The 26,807-nt window shown below is 39.9% G+C and overlaps 5 protein-coding genes and 1 long non-coding RNA gene across 10 annotated transcripts in view; 4 read left to right on the top strand and 2 right to left on the bottom strand.

Annotated features, from left to right (window-relative positions):
• Positions 1-22,685, top strand: part of Hs6st (heparan sulfate 6-O-sulfotransferase) — a 105,740-nt gene extending 83,055 nt beyond the window's left edge. For both annotated transcript variants that reach the window (XM_032433516.2, XM_002056497.4), the window contains exons 3-6: positions 13,131-13,448; positions 13,509-14,057; positions 14,116-14,300; positions 21,266-22,685. In XM_032433516.2, the coding sequence (XP_032289407.1) occupies positions 13,131-13,448; positions 13,509-14,057; positions 14,116-14,300; positions 21,266-21,401 (1,188 nt within the window). In that variant the 3' untranslated portion in view covers positions 21,402-22,685. The remainder of the gene's footprint in view (positions 1-13,130; positions 13,449-13,508; positions 14,058-14,115; positions 14,301-21,265) is intronic.
• On the bottom strand, positions 27-554 carry LOC6632551 (uncharacterized). Its single transcript, XM_002056498.4, has 2 exons — positions 396-554; positions 27-334 (listed from the first exon to the last, which is right to left on the bottom strand). The coding sequence occupies exons 1-2, from the start codon at positions 458-460 to the stop codon at positions 139-141; spliced, it is 261 nt and encodes an 86-aa protein (XP_002056534.1). The 5' UTR covers positions 461-554; the 3' UTR covers positions 27-138.
• Positions 7,824-8,106, bottom strand: LOC138911005 (uncharacterized). The gene is made up of 2 exons (XR_011416276.1): positions 8,030-8,106; positions 7,824-7,921 (listed from the first exon to the last, which is right to left on the bottom strand). It is a non-coding gene; the product is annotated as an uncharacterized lncRNA (long non-coding RNA).
• Positions 7,940-10,082, top strand: LOC26530733 (uncharacterized). Of its 3 annotated transcripts, none has more exons than XM_070207747.1 (4): positions 7,940-8,174; positions 8,255-8,503; positions 8,600-8,660; positions 8,727-8,843. In XM_070207747.1, exons 1-2 carry the CDS (start codon positions 8,087-8,089, stop codon positions 8,452-8,454), a joined length of 288 nt encoding a protein of 95 aa, XP_070063848.1. In that variant the 5' UTR covers positions 7,940-8,086; the 3' UTR covers positions 8,455-8,503; positions 8,600-8,660; positions 8,727-8,843. The 3 variants fall into 3 exon arrangements, 2 of the variants coding, with proteins under 2 accessions (XP_070063848.1, XP_070063847.1); XM_070207746.1 differs by having other exon boundaries at positions 7,948-8,174; positions 8,590-8,660; XR_004303234.1 differs by lacking the exons at positions 7,940-8,174; positions 8,255-8,503 and adding an exon at positions 10,068-10,082 and having other exon boundaries at positions 8,510-8,660; positions 8,727-9,617.
• On the top strand, positions 16,770-19,672 carry mira (miranda). Its single transcript, XM_015170764.3, has 2 exons — positions 16,770-18,850; positions 18,941-19,672. Exons 1-2 carry the CDS (start codon positions 17,090-17,092, stop codon positions 19,535-19,537), a joined length of 2,358 nt encoding a protein of 785 aa, XP_015026250.1. The 5' UTR covers positions 16,770-17,089; the 3' UTR covers positions 19,538-19,672.
• Positions 22,686-23,247: 562 nt separating the features above from the next.
• Positions 23,248-25,681, top strand: LOC6632522 (solute carrier family 22 member 3). 2 transcript variants are annotated; one of them, XM_032433773.2, is made up of 4 exons: positions 23,248-24,005; positions 24,069-24,223; positions 24,280-24,900; positions 24,963-25,681. In XM_032433773.2, the coding sequence occupies exons 1-4, from the start codon at positions 23,428-23,430 to the stop codon at positions 25,520-25,522; spliced, it is 1,914 nt and encodes a 637-aa protein (XP_032289664.1). In that variant the 5' UTR covers positions 23,248-23,427; the 3' UTR covers positions 25,523-25,681. The 2 variants fall into 2 exon arrangements, with proteins under 2 accessions (XP_032289664.1, XP_002056532.3); XM_002056496.4 differs by having other exon boundaries at positions 23,252-24,005; positions 24,975-25,681.
• The last annotated feature ends 1,126 nt before the right edge of the window (positions 25,682-26,807 follow it).

The raw sequence follows: 26,807 nt of genomic DNA, 5'->3' as shown, positions 1-26,807 counted from the left end.
ATATATTTAAAAATTATTAATTGACATTTAAATTTTTTTGTGCAGGTATATTTCAATGATTTAATACAAGCTGACAAAAATTGTTTACCTTAAGCTCAAGCACAGTAAGTAATTCTTCATTTAAAATGCTGAACAAGGTTATTCACTAATTTTCTCGCCGGTTCTACAGTAGAACCAAATATCGTCGGGCAGGTAACAAACGCCACCAGGTCTGCGTTCGTTATAGGCATTCTTGATGTTGTCAGTTACTTTATCGGGTCTGCCTCTGGGATTAAAATACCAGAGATCATATGTGGGATTATAGGCCAGATGGAGCACGTCGTCCGGTAGTTGGCTAAATAAGGAAAAACTCTTTGAAAATCTTTTTCGCAGATTTTTCTTGCTGTCTTACTTACTTTTCATTGGCTGCGGCTATTGTGAACAGCACCAAGAGGCCAATTGCAATAAGAGCACGACTCATGTTAGCTGTTAACTGTTGGCTATGAGTTGGTACCTGTTACCTGTTACCTGTTTACTGGTTTACTAACGCTGTGCAACTGCCAATATATTGCTCTGTCGCTTGGTATATAAGGCCGCCTAAAGGCCGCAGCAAAATAACATGTGGAGAATTGTTTAATTTTCAACACAATTTTTTTTTTTGAGTTGTAATATTGAAAAAAAAAAACTAAATAAAATGGAGAGAGTGGGGTTTCGCGAATAGAAGTTTAACTACCCTAGAAAATATATATGAGTTTTAGCTAAATTAAATGAAGTATTTAAACTTTTGAAAGAAAAAGTATTTGCTTAAGAAATTTGTTGATGCTTTCAAAAATATTTTAATTCGCAAAAGGTGGCCATCTAAAATTAAACAAATTAAAGTTGTATTTAAATATAAATTGCTTCTGAAAAGCAAATAAAATTGCTGTGTCCACTTTTCGCTCCCACCCACCGAGCGTCTAGACGTTTTGATCCTTTTTGTGGTAATTGCTGTTAATGTCCTGCGGCTTTCAGGGCGACTTTCTTGACCGACTTAGTTATTCATACCATAAATCTGATTTTTGCATCGAAATACCTCGCAAAACAATTTAGTTTCGTTAAATGTACTTGATTGTGCTATTTCAATCATATGAAGTGTTATTTTAATTAAATCAATTTGTTGGAGTGTTTGTTTTATATGATTGCCCTCTTTGTTGCTTGCTTGTAGGGTATATTACAGCTTTATCTTTTGCAGATGACGCATATGCACTATCTGCGTTATATTTTCAAATATATATAGACTCTTGGCCATATATTAATTAAAGGGCCTTAAGTATTCGACACGCTTAAAGTATATTTTGTTTGCTTTTCAGTGGAAATTCATTTCATTTTTTGTGTTTTACTATAAATATGTATATATTTGATTTTTTTGTTAAACTAAGCATGTTTCGAAAATTTAACATGCTGACCTAAATAGGTCGAAAATTTATTTTAAAATACAATTTGTTATTACTCAAAATATTTACATAAAATATTTATTTACAATATATATTCTAATGCTTATTTCGTATAATCTTATCTTATTTCGTTTTCACTTCAATACCAATTTTATAGCCATTAAATATGTTGTTGTGCTACGATTGCCTTAGCACTTATTACAAGTCTTGTTGTTGTTTTTGTTTTTTGGTTATTTCAATGCCTTGGCGCCGATAAAAGGCGTTACAAACTACACGAATAACATTTAACAATACTGGTAGACAATGCGGGCGCATTTATCTATGTCATGACATTTTATTTCAACCGCGGCCCACACTGCGTATGCGCAATTTGTCAAATATAAAGCTGAAGCGACCCTGTGGCCAGCAAAACTGTGGCCGAAATGAGAAGCACAAAAATTTATTGGATAAACACTTGGCATAAAAACATCATGAGGCAACACAAAAGGGAGCCGCAGAGTTGAGTAAATAAATAAACACAAAAGGAAGCAAGTTAAACAAAGAGCACGTGATTGTGTGCGAAAGTGTGTGTGTGTGTGTGTACATATGGGTATTGTTGTGTGTGTGGAGCAATTGTTGTCTAACCCAAAGCGACAACAAAGCACGTGTAAAGACAATTGCATGCATGTTTTCTAAATTTTTTGAGTAGGCCACAAATATGTATACATATATGCTTAGCCACGCCCACAAATTTGAAAATGTTGTCTTCCTTTATGCTTTTATTTGTCGCATGCAATGGCATAAAGGGCCAACACATTGTCAAACAACCACGCACTATCTCTCTCTCTCTCCCCCTCTCTCTGTCCCTCTGCACTTTAGCAGCAGTCAACACTCATACGCCTCGTTGCACGGACTTGCTGCACGACTCGCCCCATTGTTGTGGCATATTGTTGCACATGTAAAGCAGCTGCAACAACAACAGTTGCAATCTGAGAACGTGTCTGGCATGTAACTAAAATAGCTGCGAAATATAATGTTTGCGTGTGTATGTGTGTGTGTGTTTGGACTCAAGAAGCCCTGTCTCTGTCTCTGGCAACACAAGAAATATGCAAAGTGTTTCACAATTTAATTAAATTATTATTTGAGCACTCGCTGCTGTCGACCATAGGGAGCCAAATAAACTGCAGTTTAGAGTTGCCAGTTTGAATTTCATATCAAAGCACAATTAAGTGCGCTCTAACCTGCCACTTAGAGCAGTTAGTATACAACATTTTTGGCATTTATTTCAAAGTGCCGGCAGCCAAGCCACAAAGCACAACATGGCGTATACGTAATGCGTTAAACGACTTTGGCTAGCTGCTGTGCCACAAAAATGCCTAAGAAAACAAATCCCGACGGGCTCACCAACAACAAAAACAGCGCAGCAGATTAGCTGGCATTTGATTAAAGTGCGAACATATCCAAAAAAGAAATGAAAAACAGTTGAGGACAATGGCTGCCTCCTGAAATCAAATCAAATCAGGCAAGAAAAAAAAGACAAAACAAAAAAATAAATAAACCAAAGTAAGCAAAGGCAAACCTAAAAGGCATGCCCATTTCCAGGCCACATTCTAGCTGGTTTTTCTTTCTCTAGCTCCATTTCAATCAGCATTTTTCAGCTAACAACATAAAAGAAAACATCAAGGAAATGACATTGTTAGAAAACATTTGACCATTTTTCCTGTCCATGTCACGCAAAATTGAATTGTATCCCCCTGAAAACAAAAACACACAAAGTCAAATTTAAAGTGCAAAAGTTGTTGCCCATTTCACAAAGATGTATCTGCTGGAAATTAATACCTGCAATTTTGAAATATAAAACCTAGAAGATAATCTATGTCCGTGTTTTTGACAAGGGATATCTTAAAGAGCATATATCAAAGTATATCTTCTATTGTACCAAAGCAAACAGAATAGGCATTCCTGCCTCAAAGTCAAGCTAAAGCATTATTATTGATACAAAATAATATGCTCAATGTAAGTGTATAACAGGGTATTCAAACACATGCGCCTACCTTGGGCTTACTTTGTTTTTAAATTATTTCTAAAGCTTGGCTAAATACCCTTGTCATTGCACGTTTTGACAGTTGGGTAAACAATACGACTCAACTTGGGTTTTATATGAACTAAGTAACTAACTTGAAGCCAGCAGATTACCATACTATGATTTACTACACTCAAGTTACAAAAAGGAGCACTCCAAAAAGTAATTTGAGCAACTTTTAGTTGCTCGAGCACAAGAAAAAAAAATAAATCACTTTTCATTTCAATTTACGCGCCAAGTTGAGCGCAATAAAGGAAATTATGAAAAGTTCAACCAAATAAACTGAAAATAAAAATGTCCCAAATAAAGTTCACTTTTCAACAAAATTGTTGCGCTGAATAAAAAAATCTTTAAAAATAAAAGCTAGCGCCAGGTCGCGACCTCTTTAGTTCCTTAAGTTGCGGCAAGCCAAGGCTGTTGGGTCTCATACATTATAGCATAGTCGGCGAACCGAATACTTTGCACATTTTTATGGCCCTGACAGCGAGACCCTACAGCCCTAACAGCCCCAACAGCTCAGCGCAACGGTCGCCAATTATGTCACACGCCTTCACATAGACACCCCTTTCTCCCCCTGCCCCTCCCTCTGCCAAACAAGCAGCCACAACAATTTCTTACACCAGTTTACGAGCATGGAAAAGAATTTTTAGCTGTTAAAAAGAGCAATTAAAATGCTTTGGCGAGCGCAAAAAAAAAGAAAATGGAGATGCATGAAAATGCCACAGAAACTAAGTAAAGTCCTTAAATGTTGCAACATTCACAGAATTTCGATGTTGCAACAATCTAAAGGGAAAAAAGCAGTAGATGTGTATGATAAAGATGGAGAATGTAGAACCATTGATTTGCTTTATCATCATTTTCGAGCCATTTCACTTCATTTACTGCTTTAGCAACTTACTGCAAAACCAAAAACAATGCCAAATGACAACGCAATAAATGATAAATATGTAGAGCTGAAAAGTTCAGGAGTTCAGGCGTCCATAAAGTCTAGAGTAGAGTTGAACGCCCAGCGTGTTTGCGTACGTGACACGAAATCAAATAAATTATTAGCAGTACTTAAAACTACTTAACCCTACTCAACATTTTTTACCGTCAATTATTCGCCCATTTCTTAACAATGTTTTCCATGGCTTAATACATTGCAACACTGCCTCGCATTCCTCAACACTGTTAGCCACTCTTCTTCTCACTTCTCAAGCAATTTAAGGATGCATAATAAAACAAACCATTTCACAACACTACTTACAGTAATTCAACACGATCTGTTTAGTATTTTTCTTATTCATTTCAGAAGATTAACTAAAATATTGCCCATTTATTAGCATTTATACACTTCCGGTTCATTTTTTTTATACGAAAAATGCTATTTTAATATTTAATAGGTTTGTTTGCTTTTTAGACCAAGACGTGCGTGGCTTCTATTGTATACTTCGTGTTTTTCTTGGAAAAATTCGACATGCTTTCATCTCTTAAAGCACAGAATCTTTGGGCCATCATCAGCATTTGGCATCATTTATTGTGTTTGTTGTTTGGGCGCTGTCTCGTTGCCGTTGCCGCTGCTTTTGCTGTTATCGCATGTTAACACTTCATAGGAAATGCGGCCTGGTCCTTGCGATGACCTTTATATAGCTGTGTGCGTTCCCTTTGGCCCATTTGCACCCCGAGATGTGGGAGGCCAATACGCTTAGTTAGCCCCACAACACGCCCCTTGCCCCCTGCACCCCTTATAACCATGCTCATCAACCGCTTTGCGTGCAAAATGTCAAAATATATTTTAGTTGAATTTATGGTCAGTGACCAAAAGCAAGCGGACAGCGCTGGACTATCCAAAGCTATTCAGCACTTATAGGGGATTTGTCTCTGTGTGTGTGTGTGTGTGGTGTGTGGTGTGTGGTGTGTGCGTGTGGTGCGCTGTGTCTTTGCTTATTTTTGGGGATTTACACAACGCTTATCACAAACACACTCGAAGTCTAGTCGTGGGTTTCGGCCAATGTCTAAACTGAAATATTATGCTACATTTCATTAGGGAATACACACACATACGCACGGACACACACACGCATCCGTTTGTTCAATGCTTTACAGCCACTTAAAATAGATTAGCTTTCAACGTTGTGCTTTAAAAAATAATAAATAGCTGCCCATCATTTCTTGTTCCCTTATTTCCTTTGCTTTCTCGTTTTCTTTCAAGAGAAGCAGCAGAATATCCATTGAAAACATAAGCAACTGTCAATGATTTAATGCCTGAAATCACAACCCAACCCAGAGTGTTTGAGCTTCCATTTGATAAATGAAACGACAAACACCACACACACACACACGCACGCACACAATACATCAATCCGCACCGTTTTGGGTTGTCCAAACGTATGGATGGTCCCTGACACAAATGGTTTGCAACTATTTTTGCTTTGTGCATATATGTCATAATTTAATACCAGGTTTTAAGTATTTATTGCCAGTTTATTCACATTTATTTAGGCAAATAAATTGCATTAAATATTTGACAGACATTTAATAATCTTTGCATATATCATATTTCCTTTGTTGATTTTCGCTCTCCCTCATTATATTCAAAAATATGTTTGTAACTTCTCAAATTCTCGTTGCCCAACTATCATATAAAATACAGTGAAACGCAAAAAGCTTTAATACTCCACTTTAAATTATTTTATGATTCTTACTTCCATTATTCTGATTTTCTCTTTAATCGATCAAAATTTCTGCAAACTTGCTTGAGCTTCTATCTAGACACAAGCACAACTTGAAATATGTTTAATTCAAATAAAAAGGGATATATATTAAAGTTAAGAGGTGAATAAGACACTCACCTTGTGGCAATTCCCTCACATATTTGAACGAAAGTGGGATGACAATTGTTGAGCTTAAGCTATATTTTTATTTGCCGTATAAGCCCAGCATCAGTCAAGTTAAGAGCTGTAAGGGGCAGCCTTTTTGATGCTGTCATATACCATGTTAGTGGCTAACCATTCAATGGGCAACTTAAAAGCACACACAACACAGTCCATATACAATCAGGCGCACAAAATGGCCAGCCAGAAAGGACTATAGGACTGCTGAAGGACTATACACACACTTGCACAAACACACACGCTCACTCTGTCAGGTAAACAATATAGCTGGAGGCAGGCTTCGTGCTATCGCATAAAACCCAACGCCTCTATGTGGCTGACATGAAAACGGAAATATAAAAATTATACAACACTGGCACACCCACTTACGCACACACACACACATGCACACTCACTGTTCGAATGATAAATTACATTACAGTGCTGCATTTTATTATCATTTAAACAAATACATGAAAATGCACAAAAACATACCAACGTTTGGGCCATGGGCGTGGCCATTAAGGGTTGTATAGAGGAAATTTTGGCCTGAAATTTACAACGAAAATTTTGTGTAAATTTTGTGCATAAAATGGGCGCTTATGCGATTTTAACATGCCAATGCGATTATTACACGGCAAATGTGAATTATTTTCGGCGCCCGCCTTGCAAAAACCCAAAAGTCACGCCATTAGCAGACGGCATATAAATATTTTATAGCCCGCTTTTGGGGTTGCGCATTTTAGCCTCGAATTCCCTTTGTATGGGTTCGTTAAATATATATATGCGATTATAGTCGCAAAATTGTTAAAATATGCATAATATATATTATCAAAGCAGCACTTAAGTACTATATTTAGCTAAGCTTAGCTATTCATATGCCTAAGCAGCTGACTAATGGAGCGCACTTTAAGTATAAAAATAGTACTTGAATTAAAGCAGGCATTATTTCTTTATTTGGTCGTATTTATTTGACTACGCACAGAATAAAACCTAATTTTTACTGGGCTGGGTCTATATGGATCATTTGTCATTCTTTGGTTAGTCCTCTAATCAATTCCAAGCAACATTTTTTACTCCCGCAATATCATCACTCAGCTTATTTGCTAGTCATACGTTCACAATCTTAACGTTTCATATTCTCAACTCAAAACAAAAAAACAATTTACGTTTAAATAGCTCTATTAGTAGAAACATCGACACATTTGCATAAATAAATCATTTATTTATTCCCTGCACCCGATTATAGGCAAGGAGGGGGTGTAGTGGATTCTTGCTCAATTTGTTTAATATGCAGAGCGTAGTTCTACGTTAAGTAAATAAGATTTGGAATGTAACAAAATGTTGGCTTGGAAAACAATTGAATTCGATAAAGATTGATTTCACAACAGTTTTTGTTATCGAATTATCAGATTTACTTTGCTTGAATTTTGTTATATAAAAACATAACTTTAAGTCCGCAAATTTTGACAATAAATAATAAAATGTTATGTAAAATACGTTACCAAGCGTTGGGTGCAGGGTACCTGTTAATCAGGCACTCTCGACTAGACCATATTTATTAGTTTTTTGTTCGTGTTTATCCCTTTGATACCCTGTAAACAAATGGATGGTGACGAGTGTAGAGCAAAGTTAAAGCAAATGCGACTAATTGCCGTAGCACACAATTCGAATTGCTTAAAGAGCGTAAAGAGCCAACGTACTGTTGGTTTTCGTTGCCGCTGTGCTGGCTGCAGGTTGTTGCCGCATGTAGTTGTGGCATGCTGTTGTTTACATTTGCATTGCGTTCAGCTTTCACGCTGCTCAGCTGCTTAGTGGCAGCTGCCACAGCAGCGCCATATGGCCAACGTATGTATGCGTATAGGTCGAAAGGCGAAATTTTCCGTGTCAGTTTCCCTAACCCATCCAGTTCATCCATTCACTTACAGCCTGTGGCGAGAATGAGGAACGCGCCTGTTTGCCCTGCTATGAGCCGAGCTGCTCGGTGCCCTTTAACTACGATGGCTCCTGCTCAACGGTCTGTCATCTGGGCTGCGGCTGCAAAACCAGCTTTGTGCGTGACGACAGCTCCTTGAAGTGTGTGTCCATGTATCAGTGCGACAATATGCAACTTCATCGAATTCCCTAACGCCATTAAAGCGTTAAGCATGAACTGCACTTTTTTTTTAGTTCTTAAGGTAAGCCCTGGCCCCAGGTCTTTAGCCAGACTTATTTTAGCCATGTACGCAACTCACTTACAATTATTTTTGCTGCTTATTTTGAGCATTTGCCAGGGTTTGCGGGCGCAGACTTATGAGGAGTTAAGGGAAAATGGCGAACTAACGCCCAAAACTCGTAAGTGTCTGTTTTCTTTTATTGCATTTTTTAAAAAGTTTCTATAAATTTAATTTGCCTCAACAGTTTGTCTACGCGATATTACCGGACACGTAACTATCTGTTACAAATAAAAACTTTAACTGCAAAGAAATGGTGTTTTTTTGTCTCAAAATAAGCAATAAACCAGATTGTGTATACGTCTACCATTTTGTAGATTCTCCAATTTATTTTCTGCATTTGCGTACATTTTTATGGCACTGCCAGTACGTCTGTCTCCACAATTTTCATTTGCTTTTCTATTTCGTTTTTGCCTTTTATGGCCGCTCAGCACCAAATCTTGAGCAAGAAAATGTTCTTACTTTTTTTTTTGAAGCACAAAAAGTTTTATTGTTTACTTTTTGGTGTGCTGAAAATTTACGAGTCTTGAAGAGCATGTGTGTGTACATGTGTGTGCACAGTTCATAGTCTATATATTCCTGCTTTATAAACGCACAATTTTCAGTCTGAAATCTGTGTAGCACACACTCTCGTAAATATTAATTTACTTAACTTCAACTTGCGGCTCTAGTCGCTTATTTTATTTGTGTTTTATTTTTTATTTTTTCTGCACGTAGATACTAAAAATGATGTCTGTCATAAGCATAAACTGAATAGTTTATTTCTATTCTCCAGCCACCCCTGTTTTTCAGACCTTTCCAGCAGCCGTTTGCCCTTAATTTAATTAATAATGTCTAAAGGTTAAAAAGCGATGAGATTGCGATTTCCTGCTAATAATTATAGATTTCATGGCATGCGAAAGTGTAAATTTTTAGCAAATAAACTTGTTACCTGGTAAACTTCTGAAGGAGAACTGCACATAAAATAAACTGTTAACTGTGTGTTGCATTTATTTTATCCTTTTTGAATGCATAATTTTTAGCAACACAAAAAAAAAACATATTTAAGTTTTAACAACTACTCAAAACAATAATTGCCGTAAGCTGATTAAAGTTTTACCATATACACCCCATAAGTATGCAACACAATTTGCACGTCATTGTGCGGAGCATAAAAGTAAACTAGAGATGTGCACGTGATTAGCTTAATGTGGTCGAAAGCACGAGAATTGATTATTACACCTCAGTCAATTTACTTTTTTTTTACGAATAAGGCTAGATAATACAAAAACAACCTCAAGAACTACAAGAATAAGAATTACAAAACCTCCGATGCTGACAACAAAACTGCATATTTAAAATATTTAAAAAAAATTTTTTTTTGAGTGAATTACATTGTGTCATATATAATTGGATAGCCATCAATAATAATTTACCTGTAACACCCAATAAGAGTCTTTTTTGTAGTCCAACCTAACCCGAAAATATTTATGTTTCAATACACCATTATATTCTTCAATATTATATATTGTAATTTATGTTTTAACAGGAAGAAGCACGTTTATAATCTATGGATAAGGATATAGCCGGATCACATCTGTGCACAAATTTTTAACACATCTACAAAACTCACACAATGTGCAATTGTCAGTATTTATATGCGCGTGAGCGAGTGCGTGTCTGTGTGTATGCCTGGGAATTATTTGGCGCGTGAACAGCGAACAAATTTGCCCACTAAATGTTTACTACTATTGTATTATTACGGAATGCTGCGGACATTAACTAAAATGTGGCTCGACTTGGACATGTTAGTGGATCTTTTTGTTGGTCGGTCTGTGGTCGGCGGTCGGGGGTCGGTGGCTTGCGGTCCCTGGCCATAGTGTGTGTACTTTTTTTATGTCTGCCTATAGAAAGCAATTAAATGGTCAGCAAAGTGCTGGCCCCAACACATACATGCGGAAATGTTATTATTTTTGTTGCACGTGCTGTTTTTGTGGTTGTTGCGTTACGAGAAAATAAAATTAAATTACTCATTAATAGTAGATTTCCGTCTCATTTTCGCGCAAATTGCATTTTATGCGCTGCACATAAATTTATTCTATTTATATTCTCTCTTAAGCCTAGCCAAAAATCGCAGAAATTTAAGTACCCCAAACAAACAAATAAATAAACCTTAAGCAGCTGCCCCACAAAAGAAAATAAATACAAATGAATGCCCAAGGGCGCCAACTCTGAAGTTTTGGCCATTTTTCTAGCAGTTGCCTGATAATCGAATTCTCTTGTTCCTGCTGCACAATAAATTCAAAACTTTTGCACCTGTCCAGACGGTAAACCTTTTACCACATGCAGCTGTAGAAGAACAGTTCGCTTGTTTATTCCCTTAGCTTTGGCTGATGCTGCTCCCTCTTCTTCTTATCGCCAAGTTAACACGCATTCATGCGCTTATAACGAGCTGCGTGCAGAACTTAAGATAAGGCCTATGGCAATAGTACCACACAGCCGGCCAAACTGCTGCTTAATTTCTTATGAACCTACGCAGCAATCCAATCCAAACCCCACAGACAATTGTTTAATGAGCTGTTCAGTTGGTTCAATTGTAGTTGTTGTTGTTTTTGTTTCAACTTGTTAGATGTTCCGGCTTACGCTTTTGCTGGTTGTATGCACTGGCTTTCGGCCATAAGTAGCGGAAATGCTTAGATAAGAGAGAGAGATGGAAAGAATTTTGCAAAAAGTTGCTCATTTTAATCAATAAACTTTTTCTTTAAGATCTGAGAACTTCAATACTTCGTCTCCGAGTCACTTGTCTTTTTTAAAACTATAACCGGACAGTCACACAGCGTTTATTTGAGAAAGGAGAAAAAAATAATTACGAAACCAAACAAAGAAATTATGTTCAAATAATGCATTTTTCAACTTCTGTTCTGAAATTAAGAAATTCTGATTATATGCAACTTGTAGGAAATATTATTATGTGTTGCTCAAAAAGAATAAAGTTCATGCTAGAACTTAACTTTTTTGGCATGAAAGAAAAGGTAATTTTTTTATATAATATTAAACTGTTTGTACATAGTAATAATATTGTATTAGCAACTGAAACGTTTTATTTTAATTAGTTTTATGCTTAATATAGTCTTTGGCTTAGCGATTATTAATTATATTGTTTGAGATCAATGAAATTCTTCTGCCTTCTCATTACGAATTGCAATCCAATTCGACGTTCCAATTGGACTTCAACGGAAATCCAATAGCAACCGACATTCCATTGAATGCTCTTTATCAAATTAAGGTGCGCGCACTAAAGTATGCAGCAGAAAATTTTCACGCCAGCTACTTTTAAACTCGATATTAATTTCGCGGTCGTATAGGTAAAGAGTAAATAAAGGCGACAAATAGCTCAAGTGCACTGCAATTACACACTTAATAATCGGTGACTGAGTAAAATAAATAAAATAAAAAATTGCACATTTCAGTGGGCAAATAAAGAACACGCAGAGCTGAGCAGTTGTTGCTCGTCAGGAGAGTCTCGACAGGCAGACCGCAATATGCAGCGTTGACAAGCCTGAAGATATAACAGCTGGAGTGGTAGCCTGCTGTTCGCTGCACAAAAATGCATTTAATCTCGTTGTTCATTTAATTAATGTTGAAAACAAATTAACACCCAGCAATATACTCACTTGCACTCAGACAGGCATACAGGTACTCTGTGTCATTTTTGCTTGATATAAATTTCATTTTAAGACCCATGCTAGCAATAAAAAGCCAGAAAAATGATCTGTGCTGAAAGAGAGTGATAGACTAATAGATGCCCAGTAAACACGGACAGCTTTATGTTTATTATATGACAACTGATGCTTGCTTTTCTTTAAATATAAAAAGCTACAAATTTCAACTGAACAGAGCATACAAGTTGAAAATGCCATTAAGGCAGCAGCCCTTTTACATGATCTGTAGCAACTGCTACTGCTTAACAGCACCCCATTTATAGAAGCTGGTCCTTTACAGTCGACTGTTAAGAATTAGCACCAGCTTAACATTTTTTGCCCCTTACGCGTATGCAATACAATTTTTAATTCAAGCATTCTTCATTTAAAACTGGGCAATCAACGGCTGACATCTGTTGTCCCTTGCGCGCGTGCATTGAAATTTGTCGTCCGCTGATTTAATGTCTACTTTCTTGGCATTTCTGTTCGCCTGGTATTTCGGCTGAATTTGAATGTAAATTTCGAGACCCAGCGGCCCAATTGAGTGAAATTTATAATGTTGTTTAGAAACATTAGTTATGAAACAATACTTTAAATAGCTTTATTTTAAGTAAGATGAGTTTGATTTTCGTTATATATGCCACTTTGAAATAGTGACAGTGTATGGAACATATTGGATTCAAAACTTTTTGATTTTAGAAACGATCCCAATTTTTAGCAGGCAAGAAACCATAACGTAAATGATTTGATTTGATTTTACTCTATCTCTTTTACACCTATATATACAATATGCCCGACTCATTTGTTATTTTTGTACAGGGTATTATGAGTAATAAAATAACATTTAACAATTTTCGGTTTACTCATTTTTAATGCTATCCACTTTTGCTCTTATTGCCCACGAACCACAGGTATGCGCGCTCTCGAAACGCGCCGTAATACTTCAGTCCTCGGACATGATGGCCTACAATGAGCTGCAGCCCGTGGCGCTGCATCAGGCCGGTAACAACAATAACAATAACAATAATGCGGGCGGCAGTACGGCGATTGCGTCGAAAGCCTCAGCACTGCAGAATATTATAGCCAATGCAGGACTGAGTTATGAAGATGTGCTGAACGATGATTTCCAGTTCGATATGGATGGACACGATGTGATGGTATTTTTGCACATACAAAAAACAGGCGGCACCTCCTTTGGGCGCCATCTAGTGCGCGACTTGGACCTGAAGGTGAGCTGTGTAAAAATTATATATCTAATCGAAATAATTTTCAATGAATACAACCTGCAGCGTCCTTGTGAGTGCCAGCGTCAGCGCAAGCGTTGCTATTGCTTCCGTCCGCATCGCAATGAGAATTGGCTCTTCTCCAGATACTCGACGGGTTGGAAGTGCGGCCTGCACGCCGACTGGACCGAGCTGACCAGCTGTGTGGACGTTGAGCTGGACAAGAACGAAGGCGAGACGGCCAAACGCCGCTATTTTTACATCTCGCTGCTGCGCGAACCGATCTCCCGCTATATGTCAGAGTACCGTCATGTGCGACGCGGCGCCACCTGGAAGGGATCGCGGCACTGGTGCCTGGGCCGACAGGCAACGGCCGTCGAGCTGCCGCCCTGCTATAAAGGCAAGGATTGGTTGGACGTGGATCTCGATCAGTTTGCCGGCTGTGAGTCGAATCTGGCTGCCAATCGGCAAACCCGCATGCTAGCCGATCTTGCCCTGGTCGGCTGCTACAACAAGTCCTCGATGCCGGCGCATGAACGCGATCGGGTCATGTTGGCCAGCGCCAAGCGTAATCTGGCTGCCATGGCGTACTTTGGACTGACGGAATATCAGAAGGTTGGCTCGAATCAATTTATAGTTATCATAACTTACCTTACCTTAAACAATCTTTTAGATGTCCCAATACATCTTCGAGGAGACCTTCAACCTGCGCTTTGCCATACCCTTCGAGCAGCACAATGCCACAATTTCCGCAGCTGCCGTCACGAATCTGCGTCCCGATCAGCGGCGACGCATTGAGAAGCTCAATGGTCTGGACATTGAGCTCTATGCATTCGCCAAGAATTTACTATTCCAGCGGTGAGTACTGCCAGAGAAAAAATATTCAGTTCGAAATTAAAAGCCGAACTTATAGATAAGATTTAAATATGACAAGCAAAACCATTATATAAATGCCCGAAATAGTCAAAAATATGAATGCTTTATATTTCAATTTTATAACAAAATGAATGAATGAAATGATGATGCAGGACAAATATAAGATTTAACATAAATTTTAAAAGTGATTGGTAAATATTCAATCACACAAAATAAACTGTGCGCAGCTCCAGTCTACAAAAACTCAAGTGCTGTTAATACAAATCTAAATAGAAAATGATAACAAAGTGAACATGGAGCACATAAATATGTAAAATGATATATGAAGGGAATGAAGCTCTCTAGTTGAATACGTAAAGTGACAATGAGGGGCAGACAACAATCAACATCCCCGATGATCACAGCGTATCCCATTTGGACATAAACAAATAGTATAATAGATATACATTCAAATGTTTCCTACTCAAATATCTGACGCTCTTTGAATCAATAGAGTATGCAAGAATAAAGGCTTATATCTATCCATTATTAATACGTACATAATTGGCTTATGTGCAGATTCAAAGATTGTTTGCACATAAATCTTAAACTCCAACGGATTCTTGGTTGCATCCTGTTGCTGACCCAACCAGTTTGTCCGGACGCAGAAACCTGATCCTGGTGTTCCTTTTTGTTGCCACGCACATCGCGCAGCTCATGAATGGTCCTCAGTCTCAGGTCGATGACTCATTATGAGTCCTTTTTGGGGTGCGCAAACCCTTTGAACGCTCCTTCCTTTGTGTCGATCACTTTGCACTGACATCCAGACAGAGCAACAGACAGAAACATGGCAACACAAAGGCCTCTTTCCTGTTTTAATGGATACCATGTTACCAACTTTCATCTTGGCGTCACATTTGGCGCATTGAGAGCTAATATAATTTGGTTATGCCTCATCAGGCATGGGAAATTATCGGCGCCGTTCAAATGCTCAATGAAGTACATAGAATTTTCTTGAAGAGGGTTCAGTAATGATCTTAAATTCTAAAAAAAAAAAAAGGATGGTATGTTTAAAGACAATTAATATCAGAAATAAAATAAAATAAAAATATGTATATGTATACAAAATTATTACACTCACAGCAACTGTTAATGCTAGACGTCTCTATTCAAATACTTTTATTTTATAAAATAATTCACACCAAAGTCCTGCATAAAATCGCTGACATTAGCATTCGGCTGTGGATAAGTTCTTGCGACCCTTTAAGGTGAAGTTACACAAACTGTTGCAATTAGAAACCAGCTGCTAGCTCAGTCTGAGATTTCTTCGGTCTGCTGCCTTAAAGGTAAAAAGTAAACAATTTACTTTGTGCAGGCCAAGCAGGCTGTCGACTCCTTATCACCACAAACAGGCTACAATTTATATATAACACGCATATATGTGATATATATACATAATATATTCCAATGCTTATATATGTATGTACCCTAGAGACCCCTCTGTGCTATACTAAGACGCACTTCCATTGACATCTGCACAATTCAGAAGTTTTGTCAGTTGTGGCCATCCCGTTGGGTGCGCTGTCCATCGGAAATGCGCTGTAAATATACTTTAGTTGACAATTTGATGGCATATATATGTTCTAGGCAGTCAATTTACCTTGTGGTTAAATCCTGGCTAGTTGCCATGTGCCAGCCGAAGTCCAAAGTCTGATTTTAGTTTGAAAATTTTTATGAAAAAAAATTAATTTCATTTCAAAATAATAATAATGAAAACATAATTTAAAAAAGAAGAATACAATAAATAAAATATTATTAAGTAAAATGACTTTTATGAGTTCTAGGCGTTCTCGCTGGGTGCATAAAGTAGCTCAAAATATGTATATGTTGAATCTACATGCATGTACATATGAATATAGAGCATTGATCAGCCTGTAGCACAAATAAACGCAATTCGATTTACCTTAACCATTTGTCGGGTAATTGAATGTTAGGCGCAGGCGCAACGCTGCGCATTTTCACATTTCACATTTTCCACGACTTTTCCTTTAATTATGCGGGTCGAGTGTCAAACTTTATGCTGGCTGCCAGCTGTGGCCGCCACCTTTTCCATAGTTGGAGTGGGGGGCACTAACGGTTGTATATACATATACACACATGTATATACATATATATATATATATACTCTATGTGATTCTTCGACAGATGTCTAGGCACACACACATACACCACTTGGACATTTCTTTAGGGATTCCGTTGCTGTCTTGGCAATTGCAACATTTGCGCGCGCCAAAACTAAAATTTCTATGCTTCACATAAGATAGCGATAAGGTAGTGTATGTGTATGTGTGTATGTGTGTGTGTGGCACGAACCACCACCAAAAGGTAACCCCTCGCTACCTTTTACGATGCCTAGTCGAGGGTTGTTTTGATCGTGATCGTTGCGCAGGCCGCGTTTGCGTCGTCGCAGCTCGCAACGCTTCAGTTAGGTTTTGACAACGGAACGCGTAGGAACAGAGCTATAGATGCAGCTGCAACAAGGGGCAAGCGGGTTGCGGGCAATTTTATAAGAACAACAACACAAACAACAACAACGGACTATACAGTACAGCGCAAAATTCAACGGACATTTGTTAAAACGTTTTTTATAAAAGTTAATGTTGTGTTTGCGAACTAAATTGTTTTATTGAGTTTTTGTTATTGAACAGCACAGTGTTAATTAAACATTAAAATATAATAAGAAAAGTTATAGAAACAAAGTGTTAAAGAAACCCAAACAGAAAGCACAAAACATGTCCTTTTCCAAAGCCAAATTGAAGCGTTTCAACGATGTGGATGTCGTTTGCGGCTCTCCAGCTGCCAACTCCAATTCAAACAGCTCGGCGGGCTCTACGGGCAGCGCAACGCCCACAGCCGCTGCCGGGCCACCGCCGCCGGAGCGTAAGGAGCAAATTGAAAAGTTCTTCAAGGATGCAGTACGCTTTGCCTCCAGTTCCAAGGAGGCCAAGGAGTTTGCCATACCCAAGGAGGACAAGAAGTCCAAGGGCTTGCGTCTCTTTCGGACGCCCTCGCTGCCGCAACGTTTGCGCTTTCGCCCAGCGGCCAGTCACACAGCAGAAGCTGCATCTGGCAGTGGCGCCTCAACGGCTGCCTCCACGCCGCTGCACTCGGCGACAACGACGCCCGTGAAGGAGGCCAAGTCGGCGAATCGGCTGAAGGGCAAGGAGGCACTGCAGCAGGAGATACGCAACAAGAACGAACTAATTGAGAGCTATCTGAGCCAGCTGGACGTGGTGCGTCGTCATGTGGACCAGCTGAAGGAGTCGGAGGTAAAAATGCGCGAGGAGCACGAGCAGACGGCAGCCAAGACCGAACAGCTGCTGCAGGCATTAAGCAGCGAAAATCTGGGCCACAAGCAGCGCAACGAGCAGCTGAGCCTGGAGCAAACACAGCTGCTGGAACGCTACGGCCAACTGGAGCAGCAGCTGCAGCAGCAGCGGGAACAGCACGAACGGCAAGTGGAGCGTCTACTGGCCGAAAACGAGGCCTACAAACTGGCCAATGAGCAGCTGCAGCAGGCCTGCGAGCAGCAGCAGACCACACAGCAGCAGCTCCAGGCGCAGCTGGACGAGCTCCAAGCGCAGCTCAACGAGGCACGTAGCACATGCAGCTCGGCACAGCAGCAGAACACGGAACACTTGGAACGCATCCAGAGCTTGCAGTCCCAAAACGCCGAACTGCTGTCGAATGTGCAGGAGCTGAAGCAGCAAATCGAACAGGATGCTTTGGCCTATGGCCAGGAGACGAAGATTAGCCAAACGGAGCTGGAGTGCTTGCGTGTGGAGCGCAACACGCTGAAGAATGATTTGGCCAACAAGTGCACGCTGATACGTTCGCTACAGGACGAGCTGCTGGACAAGTCGTGTGAAATCGATGCACACTGCGATACCATTCGCCAGCTGTGCCAGGAACAGGCCAAGCATGCGGAGCAGCAGCAGGCACAGCAGCAGGTGGAGAACGAGCTGGAGAGCGCTGTGGAGCGTGAGAAGTGCTATTGGCGTGCCGAGCTGGACAAACGCCAGAAGCTGGCCGAGAACGAGCTCATCAAGATCGAGCTGGAGAAACAGGATGTGATGGTATTGCTCGAGACCACCAACGATATGCTGCGCCAGCGCGACGAGAAGCTACAGAAATGCGAGGAGCAGCTGCGCAACGGCATCGACTACTACATTCAGCTAAGCGATACGCTCCAACAGCAGCTGGTCCAGCTCAAGCAGGACATGGCCAAGACTATTACGGAGAAGTACAACTACCAGCTAACACTAAACAACACACGCTCCACGGTCAACATACTGATGGAGCGCCTCAAGAAATCCGATGCCGATGTGGAGCAATACAAGGCCGAGCTGGAATCGGTCCAGCTGGCCAAGGGCGCTCTAGAGCAGAGCTATCTAACGCTGCAAGCTGATGCAGCACAGCTGCGTCAACAGCTCACCGAATCGCAGGCAGCTCTGGAGGCGCTGCGCAGCTCCTCACAGACACTACAGCAGGAGGTATCGTTGAAAGAATCGATGCTGCATGAGCTGCTAGCCAGCGAATCGGATACGCTGGCCAAATTCAATAAGATTGCTAACTCGTTCCAGGAGCGCATCGACGGGGATGCCCAGTTGGCCCACTACTGTGACATGTACAGCGATCTGAAGCGCAAGGATGAGACGCGTGAGCTGTATATGGCAGACATGAAGAAGGCCTTGGATGAGTTTGCCACGGTGCTGCAGTTCGCTCAGCTAGAGCTGGACAACAAGGAGCAGCTATTGCTCAAGGTGCGCGAGGAGTGCGAACAGCTCAAGCTGGAAAATATTGCGCTCAAGTCCAAGCAACAGCCTACTGTGGCCATATTGACGCCCAGCAAAGCGAACAAACCGAATACCACAGATCTGGAGAAGATTGAAGATTTGCTCATCGATTCGGAGCTGCGTGCCGAATGCGATAAGATTACCTCCTGGCTGCTCAACTCCTCCGAGAAGAACGTCCGCCAGGATAACAACAATGAGCTCAGCGAGCTGCTCGCCTGTAAATCGCCCAAGACGCGCACACCGCGTACCCCCCACAGTCCACGCACGCCGCGCACACCCAAATCGGCGGCGAGCACGCCCAAGAAATCGCTGATCTTTGCCAGCGGCAAGGAGAACGTGCCCAGTCCGCCGCAAAAGCAGGTGCTCAAGGCGCGGAATATGTAATGGCAAACGACCAGAAACGAAATTCAAACGAAATTAGGCTAAATTTTGTTCCAATAAATTATTATAAATAAGTTAAGAACCCCCCACTCTATATATGAAATACACGATGTGCTTTGCTGCATCTACGACAAACAATCTGAAAACTCGTTTTTAATTCCTGCCTGCCTGCCTTTTCCACAAGTTTTTCCGACCCCTCCTCCAGAAGACGACGCTGATTGCGGCTGTACGACGCACTCAATGGGAACTTTCCGGACTTGCGACTTCCTTCTTACCAGTTCCTCAGGCGTAACGGATGCGGCTCGAGGCACAGCTCTGCAGCTGCGCATGCGTGGCTTAAGGGTGGGCCACAACTACAACAGCAACAATAGCTACAACAACAACAACAGCTATTAACAAGCTCTAGAAAAAGTGTTTTTTTTTTTTATTCAACTGCAAATGACTCAAGTCCAGGGTCCGAACTGCCTTGAAGGGACTGTTGTAAAATCTGCTGCCTGTCGCTCTTTGTCTTGGGTTTTTTTCTTCTCTCGTTTTGTCAGGGTTCAGGTTCTGCATTGTATATGACCTTTGACATTCTCAGCTAACAATGCCCCTGGGCTACGACAAGGTATTGCGTCGTCGTCTTCCATCTCTTCTCTAATTATATACAGCTGCACTGAGCACAGCTGCAGCAACAATTGAATTTTGATTTGCTGCATGAGGCATGAGGATTTACCCTACACTGTACAGCTTTGTGGCAAGACCCAAAAAAACAAACGAGGCAAATATCAGCACACGGGACAGAGGGTTGGCAGGCTTAAGAAAGTTCCCAATTCTCACGATCCACACACATTTCTCCCCCTTTGACTTTTGTAAGTCGCGCAATGTTCGTAAAAAATTGTAAAAATCAGCTTTGGTACTCAAAACGTTCGAAATAAGGTACAGTATGTGCCAGTCTTAGAAGTCTGCCAGGGCGAAGACAAGTAAAGTTTATGCGAGGATCAAGCTAACTTTCTTTGAAATTTCTCCCATTTTCAAACCAGCTTCTTCTATTCTTTGTTTCTACGGGAAATTCATAGATCGCGCTGAAAAACTGTTGCTCATTGTCTTGAGGATCAACTGGCACGGGTCAGGTATTAGGAAGTATTTCTGCCTATACAGGTAGTCCACTTTGCGAATAAAGGCAATTCCTTTTAAAGGATTTTAGAAAAGCAATTCCTATACGAAGGTTAAACACCTTGTAAGTCGCATTAAACTTATCTGAGAAACTTCTTAAAAACCTTAAAAATTAAATACATATGTTGTAGGTCAAGCGGTGTTTGTTGTTTACTCTTAAATTCAACCTATTTCCATCTAAACTGACTTTTAATCGTTGACATTACAACTGGGGACTGTATACGGATGTGGTCGAATATTGAGCTGACCAACTGGAGACCTATTGTAAATATTAATAATAATCAACAAGAAATTAGCAGGTTATCTGTTCCAAGAACCTCTCGATTCTATCATCAGCAGACTTTGCTATCGCTCTAGAATTGTAGCTGCCTTTGTCCCCTCCCGAAGCTTTAACTTGTTGAGAATTGCAACAGAGTACGGGTGTTTTTGAGTTTTGGAAACATTTGAATATTTTTGTCCTATGTCATATATCTTTTGTCAATAGAATAATTATTTTTTCATATAGTTTTACTAAAATATTATTAAAAATCAATCTTGACATGAGTTCTCTTTCCTGTTTTTCACTCTTTCTTGCAGCTTTGAGCACCTGAAAGCAAAAGATGCAAATTTTGAGCAACGCTTTGCGAATCTGGGCAATATATTTTACAAGCAAGGAATTACGGAATTCAATTGGGATAGCAACATCGAGGACGCGCTTAGCACGGATCATTGAACGGATCTTGGAAACCAAAAATTAATGTGTAGCATTTCGTTTTTAAGAGCAGACCCTTCCTTCCTCCATAAAGCATAAATGATGCAGTAGAAGAACAAAACAAAGGACTTTAAATTAGTGTCTAAGCATAATGTTAACGATTATTATAAACTGATAAACTGAATACTACAAAATCGAATTACTATACATATTTAAACTCAATGAAGAGCAGAAAGCTGCAAAACAAGCAACAAAAATATGGCATTAGCTGCGCTCTCTCATGAATGTAACAAAAATCTCTGTGCGCATATAGTATATGACATTTAGGATTGTAGTCTTAGAGCAGGTAGTTATCCTACTTATGAACTAACTACTGCACTCCTTGCTGATAAGTCGCACTCCACACAACCCTCGTATATTGTAAATAAAGCTACGTATCTTATAAAAAACACATACATATATACAAATACTATTATTTAAATGCATCCAGCGCATAGACTACACGCCATAATTTAGTTTTAATTTAATGTTAATGTATTTAACCTGTTTAATAACTTTTGTTATGTAAATTCTGTGCAAAAGCCAAATCTACATTTAGTGCATAGCTCCAGAAATCTAAAAGCAGATTGTTTTTTTTTTCGTTTCTTTCTTTCTTAGATCCAAAAACGCATTTATTTTATATAATTACTGAGCACAACATGTAAATAACATTAAAAGAAAAAAGGAAACATACACAAAAATAATGTTTAATTATATTTTCGATTTGAAATAAATTTGTTACATGCATTTTATTTGTAAAGCGTTAATATTGTTAGCTGGCATAATTGTTTAAGACAATAATTAATTGGAGAAAAAACAATAAATAGAAAACAAAACGAAAACGAAAATGTATTGAATTTGCAACAAATTTGAAAAACAAAACCTCGTTTAACAAAGGAAAACCAACGAATTACATATAAAATAATTAAATTAATAAATCAAAAAAAAGGGCAACAAAATGATATGAGCATATGCAAATAATGAATTCGGCTCAAAAATAAAGTGCATATTTAGTCAGCCGGCAAATTTGTGCCATTTAGCAACACACAAAAAAGAACTAAGTAAACAGATATAAAAAACCAAAATAAATAAATAAACAGCATGACTTTGCGCGAAATGTAAGCAAATGAATTATTTCAATTATGATTTCAAGTTTCACGATTCCCCAAACGAGACAAACAAATAGTGTGAGAACAGATAATAGAATTTTGGTATGAGAATATGAGATATATACAAAATTAAATGCAGGTCGGAATGACTAAATCCAATAAATAATACATAATACGAAATTGCGCTTTCTTCATTTTTCTTTATATTTGGGCAATTTAAAGGTCGAACATCGTTTTGGATCAGAGCCTTTTTTTTTGATATTTAATGATCTGAGCATTGTACCTGCTAGGGCTCAAGTTTATTTCCCTACCATTATCCGTAAGACAATCTTGCCAAGTACTTATCACTCATCAGACTTCAACTTCCTGCTTCCGATTTTTCCTTTCTCATAAAAATTGAATTTCAATTATCACCACGGCTCTGATATGATCCATTGTTGCACTTTTACAGCCGCATCCTGTGTATAGAAAAAATGCAATCAATTTTATTATTTGTGTAAATTCTTTTTTTAGCCCATATTATTTGTTTAACGTTTTACGTACTTAGTTTGCCGTCATAACAAAATAAAACAACGAAAGAAAAACGCTTCGGTCACGTTTAACCGACGATGCTATACTCTGTTCGCAATATTATTAAAGTGGATAGACTCTCAAGCTCTCAAGAGGCATTCTTAAAATGTGACTTTGAAAAACATAGATTACAAAATTTTAAACAATAACAGACATTGTACACAACGAATATACCCATTTTCTCACTTTGTGAACAGCGTATAAAAATCAGTAAAAATTCCTCTCCAATCGATGCAGCATTTGGTCTCGTATCGCCAACTAATTTGCACCCAATTTGCGAGCCCCGTTGAGTTAATAGCAAAAGCAAACCTGGATTTATTTCCTCGCCCATGAAAATTGTGTCCAAGCTCAGTGCGCGTGTAAGTTTCAGTGTGTACATGACGACGATGGCAAGCGATGCGATCTGTCAGCGGCGCAGATCCTCGGCACCACCGCCGGGCGTGGATATTGTGCAGCATATCAATGGCAACTTTGGGCGCTGGCAGCTGCGCACAATACTCCTAATCTTTCTGTGCAAGATACCTACAGCATGGTTTATGGCCGTCATCATATACACAGCGCCGTATCCGCAGCGCGGCGAACTGGTCTGCCGTCCGGGCAACTGGAATAACAGCGAGCCGCTGCCGAACGAGAGCCGCAACACGGACCGGCTATTCAGCGTGCAGGTATGCAATGCCTATGCCCAGAGCTTGTCCCAGAGCTTTGTGCAGCGCTACGGCCAGAGCTGGAATGGCACGCAACAGACGATGCTGCCCTGTGAGCGCGTGGAGCATCATGCTGCGTATAAGTCGCTGATCATTGAATTCGATTTGATTTGTTCGCGCCGCGTGCTGGTCGCGCTCACTCAATCCTTTCATGCGCTCGGCGCTCTGCTCGGCGGTCTGCTGGCACATCAGGCGCTGCGACAGTGAGTGCTACTCCCATCCACTCGCAACGAGCTTGTTGATAATTTCCGTGCTCCTATTTACAGCATTAGTCCGCGTCGCCTAATGCTGCTGGGCATGCTGGGTCAGATCTTTTGTGGCAATCTCACCGGGCTGGTAGACACCTATCAGCTGCACATCTATTTCCGTTGCCTCACCTCCGTTTGCTGTACACTCATGTATACCGCCGGCCATGTAATATGTAAGGTTTTGCAAAAGACTTAAGACACAAACTTGCTCAGCTCTGTTCGCATTTAGTAATGGACATAACGGCGGGCAAGGCACGCATTTTGGTGGTCACATTATCGGAGCTCTTTTGGTCCATTGGCTTGGTGCTGCTGCCCGCCATATCCATATACTTTGACAACTGGAGTCATCTCTATGTGACCATATCATCATCGCTGATTGTGCTCGTCTGGCTGCATCGGTGGATCTCGGATGCGCCACGCTGGCTGCTGCGCCAACAACGTGTGGAGCCGGCGCTGCGTTTGCTCTTGGAATCGGCCACGCATAACAATCGCATGGTGCCCCTGACCCTGGACGTCAAGCTGACCATCTATGCCACCGAACTGGCCGCCAAGCAGCGCAGTAGCTATTGCCAGATTTGGGATAAGGAGACAAAGCGTCGTCAACTTGTCTATATACATTTGATCTGGGGCTGTGCCCAGGTGTTGTATAACATCATATTGCTAATGATACGCAGCCTGGGCGCGGCGCAGGTGCACGTGAATACCGCTGCGCTGGGCTTTGCCGAGATGTTGGGCGTCTTTGTAGGTCTCTATTTTATACTCTATACGCGTCGCTATTGGCGCTGGACGGGCAATCTGATGATCATAGCGGGATTTTGCACCTATCTGGTCTGGCTGCTGCCGGAGAGTGGTGAGTGGTATATAAATATATGTATATGTATGTATAGATATGTATATATATATAACTACAAGCTCCTTACACAGATCGCAATGCACGCCGCGTGGGCCTTGAGCTGCTGTTTTGGATGCTGCTGAAATTTGCCAACTCCGCTTCCATCGCTGTGCTGACCACCTGTACAGGTGAAATGGTATCGCCGGAGAAGCGTGTGCTACTCATGCTCTCCGTGGTTAGCTTCGGGCGCTTCTGCCTGGTCTTCTCACCGCTGTTGAGCACGCTGACTGTGGTGCATCGCCTGCTGCCCATCACGATAATTGCCACACTCGGCTGGCTGTACGGGCTCATTATGCGTTTGCTCAATCGCTACTATTGGAATACGGAGCAGCAGCAGGTGGGTCAGGTGCCCACGCCTAATACCTATCGCCGCAATTCGGCTGTCATCCTGCGACGCTGCAGCACCGCCAGCTCCGATGTGAGCGGCTACAGCAACGAGCTGCTCAGCAATTTTGAGCAAACGGTGGCTGTTAGCATTGCCGATCTGTGGCATATTAATTTCAGTACGATCCATGAATGTGATAGCCTAAAGGAGGCCAATGATGCGGCACTCAAGTCCCAGAGCATGCACAGCATTTGAATTTTGTGACGCTGCCTAAAAGTAGGCAACACTTTTTCTTCGCAAAACTCAATTTTATGCCTAATATATATGATGAGCAAATTAGATTAAGAATATTTGTATAATAGTTATAAGATATATAACAAAGCTATAGAGCAATAAATGTATCAGAGTCCCGCCTTTCACACACATATTTGAGCACATTTTATTCGGGTCAGTGGATTGTGTATATTTATTGTTGCTTTCTGTCTGTCAGTTGCGTTAATCCACTGCTAATTGAATTAAATAGAAGTATTGCCGTCATTTTAATTATTATTTAACTAATTTGTGATGTATAAGTTCAATTAGTAGTATAAGGTAACCAAAGCGCGTGATACACTAATGGCAAAACCTCCAAAAAAGAAAGGTATAAATTATTGCGATTTTTGGTATAAATATTACATGTGCCTTTATATAGCACCACTGCGGTTCGCTTATATATTTATTTAGCTTCACTAAGAAAACAATAGTTAGACGGACAATGATCTATGCGAGTTCATTAGTCTAAAGATAAATTATTTGCAGTGAGTTACACGAGTTTCATAATATTCAGAACTGATAACAGTTGAAATATTCTAGAAAAAGATTATACGACTAGGAGTTTACCTAACCCAAACAAAGACAGTTCTACGAAATGCAAAATTCTTCAATGACATTTTTATTTGGACTTGTAATTTTGTTAAATAATAATTATAGAAATATTTTCGAGCCCGGTCTAACAACATTTTAGTTCCTGCATAAAACCCAGTATGCTCTTTGATACCCTTTCTACTAGTCTGTTAGGAACTTTGTAATAAAACCTAAAAAATTTAAACACAATCGAATAAATGCAGAATTTTATCGAAATTTAAATAGAATTAATAAAAAATTGTAATAAACAAGTTTAATTTTATAATTTTTACTTATGCTTACTTGGGCATTTTTTTTCAGCTTTTCACTTTATTTAATTGCCAAGAAATGTAGGCCCTATTTTTAAAAAACTTTTTTGTGTCAGCAAAACGAATAAAATGCCAATGCGTCATTTGGCAGAATCAAGCACAATTGCGACAGGTAGTTCTATAAAGATTAAAATAGAAAACCCCTAGCAGGCAAAGCAGTAAGAAAATTGTTTTTATCAGCCAGATTACTAGAATGCCAGATGCAATAAGTGCATAGCTCTTGATTATAATTAAAGTACTGATAATTAGCTATAGATATATATGATCAGTTTTATAATCTAGCATGTAAAGCCAACCCATAACCCAGACAAGATATTTCACAAGTAATA

This window comes from Drosophila virilis, chromosome 2 (assembly GCF_030788295.1).
Source record: "Drosophila virilis strain 15010-1051.87 chromosome 2, Dvir_AGI_RSII-ME, whole genome shotgun sequence".
Classification (NCBI taxonomy): domain Eukaryota; kingdom Metazoa; phylum Arthropoda; class Insecta; order Diptera; family Drosophilidae; genus Drosophila; species Drosophila virilis.
The sequence above is the reverse complement of the archived record's forward strand: the minus strand, read 5'-3'. Positions and strand labels throughout refer to the sequence as shown.

Coding starts and splice junctions, on each gene's coding strand:
- LOC6632551 (XM_002056498.4), bottom strand. CDS start 460: ATGAGTCGTGCTCTTATTGCAATTGGCCTCTTGGTGCTGTTCACAATA. Junction 335..395: donor ATAGCCGCAGCCAATGAAAA/GTAAGTAAGACA, acceptor TTCCTTATTTAG/CCAACTACCGGACGACGTGC.
- LOC26530733 (XM_070207747.1), top strand. CDS start 8,087: ATGCTGTTGTTTACATTTGCATTGCGTTCAGCTTTCACGCTGCTCAGC. Junction 8,175..8,254: donor AGCAGCGCCATATGGCCAAC/GTATGTATGCGT, acceptor ATTCACTTACAG/CCTGTGGCGAGAATGAGGAA.
- mira (XM_015170764.3), top strand. CDS start 17,090: ATGTCCTTTTCCAAAGCCAAATTGAAGCGTTTCAACGATGTGGATGTC. Junction 18,851..18,940: donor CACAGACACTACAGCAGGAG/GTATCGTTGAAA, acceptor AACTCGTTCCAG/GAGCGCATCGACGGGGATGC.
- LOC6632522 (XM_032433773.2), top strand. CDS start 23,428: ATGAAAATTGTGTCCAAGCTCAGTGCGCGTGTAAGTTTCAGTGTGTAC. Junction 24,006..24,068: donor GCACATCAGGCGCTGCGACA/GTGAGTGCTACT, acceptor TCCTATTTACAG/CATTAGTCCGCGTCGCCTAA. Junction 24,224..24,279: donor TACCGCCGGCCATGTAATAT/GTAAGGTTTTGC, acceptor GTTCGCATTTAG/TAATGGACATAACGGCGGGC.